General features: G+C 36.8%; 1 protein-coding gene across 7 annotated transcripts in view; it reads left to right on the top strand.

Moving 5' to 3' along the window:
• Positions 1 to 8,978, top strand: part of ZC3H18 (zinc finger CCCH-type containing 18) — a 76,801-nt gene that overhangs the window by 45,864 nt on the left and 21,959 nt on the right. For all 7 annotated transcript variants that reach the window (XM_069085572.1, XM_069085574.1, XM_069085569.1 and 4 more), the window contains 2 exons: positions 6,397 to 6,588; positions 7,289 to 7,414. In XM_069085572.1, coding sequence (XP_068941673.1) covers positions 6,397 to 6,588; positions 7,289 to 7,414 — 318 coding nt within the window. The remainder of the gene's footprint in view (positions 1 to 6,396; positions 6,589 to 7,288; positions 7,415 to 8,978) is intronic.

Genomic DNA, 8,978 nt, shown 5'->3' with positions numbered 1-8,978 from the left:
TACTAAAAAAGTATAGTAGGGTCAGAATTCAAACCCAGTGCTTCTTACTGAATCCTGGGCCATTTCAACTACACCACACTGTGAGGAGCACAAAGATAAATACAGTTATTCCTTTCCCTCAAAGAGCTTCCAGTTGTTAGTTTACTTTGTCCTCTTCTGTCCCTTATATTAACTACTTTTTAGTTGTCAAGTCAGACATCACTTTTTGGTAAACTAAATCTTGTGGAGACAGTATTTACAGTATCTTTTTCCTTTTTAGTAGCATAGTATTTTCCCTTATCTCTTACCTGATGCATTCTAAACTTGGTTTTCTCTATCTGGTGGCTCTAAGTTCAACATGTGTCAGCTATTTGACAACCAAAAAGTTGTTATAATATTAGCTTGCATTGAGGAATGTCTGGTGTCCAGAAAGATGATAGTCCCATTATATGGTGCCCTGATCAAACCGTAATCTCAACTGGGCTTTTCTGACTTTATGGCAGTCCTTTTACTCTTTCCTGATTGACTCTCTTTTGAAGTCTCCACATCATGTATTCCAACCGTCCTCTCTTTCCTCAAGCCACTTAAAGCACCCTATTCTCAGCTGTGGACCTAGTCTCTTACATCACTTTAAAAAAAATCAAGACCATGTATATATACTCTTCTGTTCTACTCCACATCTTTGTCATCTTTTGTCTTTTGTTCTAGTCTCAAAAGGTCATTCTCCTTGCCAAGACCAACCCCATCTATGCCTTTAATCCTATCCTATCTAACTCTGGAGAGCCCCAATTATTTCTTCCTTGTTTAGAATTTTTTTTAACTTTTTTTAGTATGAATTTAATTAACAAACAATCATTTTCTTGTACAAAAAAGTCACTAAATCGTGCATTCTCTTTTATCCAATTAACTGCTATTAGACATATATACCAAGAAGTTCAAGGTGAGAGGGGGAAAAAACTAGCATATACAAGAACATTTATGTATAGTAGCACTTTTTGTAATTGCAAAGACATGGAAACAAAATAGGTGCCCATCACTTAAAGAATGGCTGAATGTAATACATAAATATAATTGAATATTACTGTACCATAAGATATGATGAATAAAACATATTTAGACAAACAGGGAAAGGCATGTGTGAACAGAGTGAAGAGAACCAGGAAAGAAATTTGCACAACAAAAACAATAGTAATATGAAAAAAAAACCAACTCTGAAAGACCTCAGAACTCTTGATTTGAGTTGTTCAATCAAAGCAGTAAACAAGAGTGAATTAGGAAGAAAAATAACTGATCAAAACATTGAACAGCAGTGGCTTTAAAAGAATCTTAGAATCTTAGAAGAATCTTCTTAGAACCTTCTATCTTTATTTATGGGCTCTTTCTCTACTGCCTACAAACATGCCCAAATATCTACCACCCTTAAAAAAGTATAAAAACAAACTTTTTGGTCATTCTATCCCCTCAGGCAATCATCCTGTGTCTTTTTTCTATTTCACTGCCAAACTCCTGGAAAAAGCTTTCTACAGTCATTGCCTTTACTTCCTCATCTCTCTCTTCTTAGCCTCTTAAAGTCTGACTTCCAACTATATTCAACTAATAATGCTTTCTCCAGGGTTACTAGTGAACTTCTAATTGACAAATCCAGTGGCCTTTTCTCAGCTTTCATCTTTCTTGACCAATATGTAGATCTTTTAAAAAATCATTTTTAACTCTTAAACTTCCCAAAACCTCTTGCTTTATCTTTTTCCAGGAATTCTGGTTGGACTTGTGCCCAAGCTACATTTTTTTTTTTTTAGGTTTTGCTTTTAGATCTTTTGGAGGCATTCTCTTCTTCTTCAGGGTACATATCTTATACTTCCCTATATGTAATTCTTTATGGTAGAATTCATTTTTGTTTAATTTTTATAGCCTACTTCTTGTTTTAATGCTTAGACTGGGCTCTTCACACTTCTGAGAAGAATTCTAGGCTAACCCTTTGTCTCCTTGGACAGCTAGGTGGTATAGTGGATAGAGTGCTAGGTCTAGAGTCAGGAAGACCTGAGTTCAAATCCAGCCTCAGACACCAAATTAACTGTATGACACTGGCTAAGTCACTTAACCTCTGTCTTCCTCAGTTTCCTCAACTGTAAAATGGGGATAACTACCTCACCTTCCTCCCCAGGTTGTTGTGAGGGTTAAATGAGATAATATTGATAAAAAGGTCAGCGCATAGTAGGTGCTGTATACATTTTTTTTCCCCTTTCCCTCTTAGGGTCCTTCTGCTTTCTTAGAATATTATGTGTTGTGCTATTTCAGTATCTCAAGAGCAGCTCAGACTGGGGACCTGTAAGCTTTCTGTATTCTAAAAGTGATGTGATATGGGCCAAAGTCTGCTTGACCTCCTGGATTACTTCTGGTCTGATAATCAGTAGGAAGTTCTGCAATTTCTGAATGAACAAAACTGTAGGCTCCCCTTTGGTCTGGGATTCCTGTCTTGGTTATTCAGTCAATTTAGTAACTACCTGATTATATTATTGTTGAATCCATACCTCTCCATATTCTCCAAAACGATAGCATGAACTACTTTCACACAAGTTTGGCTAAAATAAAGGTGTAAATGGTGTCTGTGTCATTCACCTCATCTACTAGTTTACTTAAACTGTCAAAAAAAAAAAAAAAGGAAATTACATTAGTCTGGCATAACCTGGGTTGTTGTTTATTTGTTTATTGAAAGCATTTTGTTGTCAGCTCATATGAATTTTTCCAAGAATCAAAATCAGTTTACTTTCTGGCCTAAAGTTTGCAGCCTCTAACTCTATTTTCTTTCTTTTATTGAAAATTGGGAACAGCACTCACTTTTCTCCAGTTTTGTGGTTCTTCTGTTTTCCATGATCTTTATGATGTCACTGAGAGTGACTCAATGATCCCATATCTGTCCATTTTTTAAAGACACAAGGATGTAATTCACCTGGGCCAGGTGTCTTGAAGTCATCAAGTAAACTAGGTGTACTCCCTTCCACTTTCTTACTTGGCTATCAGTTTGTATTGTGATTCTAGTGTAAAGGTTATTCTCTTCAGATAAAACAGAAATTGAGTAAGAATTGATTAGCACTACCTTCTCTCTTTTGTGAGTTATCTCATATATCCTAAACAAAGATCCTAAATCCTGTCTTCGAACCTCTTCCTCCCAGTATAGAAAAGAAAAAACTGAGCTTTTTATTTTTGTTAGCTCTCTGTTGAACTTTCACTTTTCTGACATTATTTTTAAAGCACTTTCTGTTATTTGGCATTGCTTTTAAAATAACAGTTGATTGATTAGTTCCATGTGCCTTTACATTAGTCTCACCAAACAAATCCTTTTTTTCTCTTCAATGGAATTATTTTCCTTTGTGTCTTTGGAATTTTATTCTTGAGCACATCCCATGTTCTTGGTCTGACTCCCTCTAAAGTATTTTAGACCAAAGAATTTTAGATTAGGATTTTAGGTCTCTCCTTTGGACCCTATGAAATCAGCTTTCCTAAAATCTTGTATTCATGTCAGACCATGTCCAGGTTTCTTCTCCTTTATTACAAACTCTAGAATGGAATTGACATTTCCCCCTAAGATTTCCATCATTTCTACCCCAGAAACCAGTTCTTCCCTGATGCAAAATATAATTTTCCCTTGTTGATTCCTCTACCTTTTAAAGGATGAAATCATCAAGATATTATTAGCTTACTCTGCCTTTGGAAGAGAGAACTTGAACAGATTTCTAAATGATTAAAATTCTCTATCTCTATTATGTCATGACTCTGTGTTTCCCAAACTTTTTCTCATCTATTTACTTTTTCTGTCTAGGTGGTCTGTATTATTCTCCAATGGCAAAATCACTTTTGTTTTTCCCTCTTGACTTTCACCCAAATATCCTCAGTCATGTTTCCTGACCCTATGGTTCCTGGATTTACTCACATCAGCAGATCTTACACTGTTAGGCCATTCCCTCCTTTACCTAGCCTATTTCTTTCATATTCATCATCCAGATTTCTCCCCCATGAAAGTTTATTTCCTTTTGTCTTCCTTTCTCAAGAAGGAAGTCCTAATCAGGGCTCACCCAAGCCAAAAGAAAGAACAGCATGGCTGAACATGGCTGTTCACATGACTTGGGTGAGTTTAGGGTCACCAGCAACAAACCTTCCAGTAAAATGGGAGGACCACCAGGCCTTATTCTCTGTCCTGATGCCGTGTCCTAAAATTCTCTTGAGTGTTACTCTCTGCCCTGCCCCAGGACCCGCAACCCTTTTCGTGCCTTTCCATCTGCCCTGCAGCTTTTATATATGTTGTCTCCTCTAATTGGAGTGAGTTCCTTGAGTCATACTGTCTCCTTTTTTTTCTATTTGTATCCCAAGTGCTTAGCAGAGTGTTTGGCATAAAGGAAGCATTTAATGTTTTTGTATTTATTCATTCAAGTTAGACATTAGGCATTATGTTGGTAGTGGCTGACTCGTGTGAAAGTAGATAAAAGATTTGTCAAGTACATTTTTCCACAAAGTAAGATAAATGGTGGAATAGACTTAGTTCAGTAGTATCCCTATAATAAAACTCTTTAAATGTATAAAAATAATCCCCTATACTATCCAAATGTAAAAACAGTACAAAGCAAATAGAGTCTAGTGTTATATTAATTTCTTATATGAATCCATTAAGTGTCTATTGTGGATAATACATCTATAGGAAATGAAATATAGAACAAAGATAAATAAGACATTGGCTGTCCTCAAGATGTTTTTGATAGTATAATTGTTCATTTCTCAAGAAATATGATCTGCCACTAAAATTAATAGTTTCTCTTTGATATCTAGATCTGAAAGCATTTTTGAAGCTTTCTTGGAATTATTTTTAAAAGGGGTTAGCATTGGATGGCAGTTCGCAGGATATCCTGCAGAGATGAATTCTTGAATGATAGCCTGTTTGCTACTTTCTTGAAGTTGTATGCCCTTGAGAATAAAGATACTACTTGGTCATCTCTGCCAATAGAAAATCCAGTATCTCTAAAGTTGCTTGTCATCAGAGTACCAATTCTCATGTTTTTGGTAAGAGTGCTTGGAGTATATCCAGAATTTCCTGTAATGCAACTCTGTGAGAAGACTGTGTACAGATACTTTCTGGGCTCCACGCTGCTACTATTGAAGCAGCTGATTCGTTTGGATTCCAAATAGTTTTATCCACAGAGTAGGTGGGAAATTCTTGCCAATATGAAGATGGTGACTCTATAAAGGATTGTAGACAACCTGGATTAACCAGTCTGTCTGCAATCTAAAATAGTCTATTTGGACTTGACTGTGATCATGGAGACAAACCAAAGCTCTTTTTTCCTTCCCTCCTATCAAACAGCATAGTTTTAAATTTTAGGTCCAAGTACAGGCAGAGCAAAGAGCCCCCTACCTTCTCTAATTTCCATCTTTTTTTCCCTCTTTGTTATTAATATTTATCAGAACTGAAGTACTCTCTAATGATTAAGGCAAATCCTGATTATGAAACACAAACTTCCTGTTTAAATGTTTAGGCTAAGATGACAATCCCAGAAGTAAAAAGGTTAAAGAACATTTTAAATGGCCTCTCTCAGAATAGAATTATCTGGTTTTTCATTTCCTTCCTTTACTATTTTAATACAAGAGGACATGGTTATGTAGCAATGGTTCAGGAACTGTAGCTAAGATAAGAGAAATTTTAAGTCTTGATTTTGGTAGTAATGTGTACTTAGGTTAATTCAGGTGTTTTGTGTCAACAGAGTACTGGCATAGTGCTAAGCATATGACAAGAACTGAACAAACATAAATACCTGTTGACTAATTAAGCAAATCCCATTTGTCTACTAAGTTCATTACAATTTACAAGTCAGCGTTGGTCACATAGATTAGTTTATATTTAGGGCCTGATAGAATATCTCCTCCTTCTCACTCTTTTATTACCCCTGAATCTTACTTCTTATGTTCATGGTTCTTTATGAACTTTTATGTTTCCTAGTTGCTTTTTAAATAATTTTTCAGGATCTTTTAGGTTTTATAACTTAGTTAGGTTATTTATTTCTTGTTAAACTAGTAAAGCATATCTCTTTAAAGTCACACTCTATATTTTAAAATTTGTAAGGCTGGATTTAAAATTTTATAAACAGACTTTTATTTCATTGGATTAGAAGAGGGTAAGGGAATCCTGTACCGCTTTGCTCAATGGAGGGAAAGAATCTCCCTTTAAAAGATATTTTTCCCCCAAGAGACAATTCCTTTTTGCTTTTAGATATGTTTGTCTTTTATTTACAAAGTTGGCCTCTGATCAAAAAGTTAGGTGATAAGTTAGGTAGAAGATAGAGATAGAATACTCTTGTAGCTTTGGAATATCAGTCTCATATGATAGCAGGAAAACTCTGTTCTTTATTAAAACTGATATGCTTATGTTTTCAGCCGTCAACCTGAGCCACCAAAGAAGGAAACCACATCAGCTGGCCCACAGGTGAAAAGAGCAGATGAGTGGAAAGATCCTTGGCGACGATCTAAGTCCCCTAAGAAGAAACTTGGAGTGTCAGTTTCTCCAAGCCGTGCACGGAGGCGTCGAAAAACATCTGCCTCCTCAGCATCTGCATCTAACTCCTCCAGGTAAAAAGAGCACTTTGAGGGAAAGTGCAGCTTAGGGTACAAGGCATTGTTGTTGTTGAATTACCTTCTTTAGATATTTTGGTTTATTGTTATTAACAGCAGCTGTGTTTTCATTTTGAATTAGTCTTTATTGTGAGTGAAACTTACATGAAGTTGTTTGCCAGTGAAAGTAGGACATAAAAGGTGAGAATTGACTTCCAAGTGCACGAAAGTTGTGAAGAACATCTGCAGTGTTTTGTGGATTAAAGGAAAGTAATAGCCACATAGAATCTCTCTTGCAAGGCTGCCAGAAACCAATGGGCCTCCTACCCCTTTAAGGCCAGTCTTTGACAGCTGGTAAAAAATTCCGTGTGTTGGAGAATAGTAATGTTAAATGCTTTTTATGAGAAAGCATCTGAAATTCTAAGAGTAGATTTTTGTTTGGGCTTGGGGGGGTGGGGAGGGTGAGACAGATAAGAGGACAATGATAAGCTATGCACAGTGCCAGAAGAAACACAAGTGTAAAAATTGTAAAATTGTTTTTAAAAAAGTTGTGAAAATGGATTTGACTGAGTTGTGCACGTAAAAATCTCTCAATGGAAGATGGGGTATGTATTTTTGGGGGAGAACACACTGCTGTTCAAAACTGAAAGTTAACAAAGTTAAGTAACCAAGTATTCTTAAGTTGATGGAATGACTTTTCCTCGCCTTGTTTGATCAGGTCATCTTCTCGTTCATCATCATACTCTGGTTCTGGCTCCTCTCGATCCCGGTCCAGGTCCTCATCCTACAGCTCCTATTCTAGTCGGTCTTCTAGACACAGCTCATTCTCAGGCAGCAGATCCAGGTATACTTTCTTTGGCCAGTGCTCTCCAGCGTTACTGCCTCCCTGCTCTTCTGGAAAAAGAGATGGAAGCGGGTCAAAGGCAATCTGTGGACTTTGTGTTGAACGACTTTATTTTTATACAGTTTTCAGTTGGGGCCTTGGTTACTTACAGTTTGGGGTCCTCTTTCCCCATGTACCCTTGCAACAGAGGCAGTCAACCAGGGTACCTCTTTAATAATTCCTAAATTCCGGTCAAGGTAGTTTGCTCTCCATGGAGGGTCTCTGTCTCCTTGTCTCAGAGGTAGGTAGGCTATATTCTTCTGCTAAATATTTGATTGCTTTGAAATGATTTGTGATAACTATAAAATGTTGAATGCTATGTTTTAAAAGTTATTAACATGCCCTAAGACCAAATGCAATAGAATGCAATTGTTATAAGTTTTGATAAATTAAATAAAAATTAAAACATAATCTGTTATTCTAGAAATACCAATATATTTTCCTAGTCTGCTAAAATTGAGCTTAAGTGCGTCAGAAAAATAAGGAACTATACAGCAATGAACAGATCTAATGCATATACAGTTTGGGTTTTCCAACTGAAGGTTGGAAAAAGTTTAGACAACTCCCTCCTTTGAAACTGTTCATTTTTGTGTTTTCAGAATTGTTAGATTCTGTTAAGAATTTTACTTAGTCCTTTGTTTTCATTTGCTTTTAAGTCAAAATTGGATGAAACTTAAATGAGTTTCCCCAGATGTTTAAAGCTCTGTACCAAAGGTGGGGAATGTGTGGCCTCTAGGCCACATGTGGCCTTCTAAATCTTTGGGTGTGACCTTTAGACTGAGTCCAAGTTTTATGGAACAAATCTTTTTATGAAGGGGATTTGTTCTTCAAGGTTTGGATTCAATCAAAGGGCTGCACTTGAGGACCTAGAGGGCCACATGTGCTCTGGAGGCCATAGGTTCCCCTCCCTTGCTCTATACCTCTTTAACTGCCTTTCTCCTTTATACTCCTTTTTTACCTTTTCCATCTGCTTCAACCTTTACAGATCATCTCAGCCTTAACCTAACTTCATCCTTACATGGACACATTTGACAACCCCATCTTTCCCAGTATCCCCCAAAGATTCTGACACTGGCTCACACTTTACTCAAATGGATTGCTTACATTTCTGTATTCATCACAACTCTCCTTTTCAGCTTTATTTATGTAGCTAATCACAGTCTGTCCAGGTTTGGAGAAGATTGACTAACAGTAGGATGGGCTTCTAGAATCACTAATTTAGTGTTAGAAAGTGCCCTAGAGGACATTTAGGCCAACTCCTTCATTTACAGGTGAGAGGAACTAAGGCCTGGAGAGTTTAAGTAACTTGCCCAAGGTTGCCCAAAGTTACATAAGCAGCAAATGTCAGAGACAGAACTTGAACGCTGGTCTTCTGCCTGTCAACCCAACCCCTTTCCCTCTTTACTACATGGCTAGATTGGGCTGCTCACACAGGCAACTTCTCTTTTAGATTCTACTCTGAACTAGGAACTAGATCAGTTTCATTATGATTCCATTATCTTAGGAAACATATCAGAAATATTGT

This window comes from Petaurus breviceps, unplaced genomic scaffold, assembly GCF_028583685.1.
Source record: "Petaurus breviceps papuanus isolate PSGF00001 unplaced genomic scaffold, PetGlider_PUasm1.0 176, whole genome shotgun sequence".
In the NCBI taxonomy this organism is placed as follows: Eukaryota; Metazoa; Chordata; class Mammalia; order Diprotodontia; family Petauridae; genus Petaurus; species Petaurus breviceps.
This window is presented reverse-complemented; position numbering and strand designations above follow the sequence as displayed.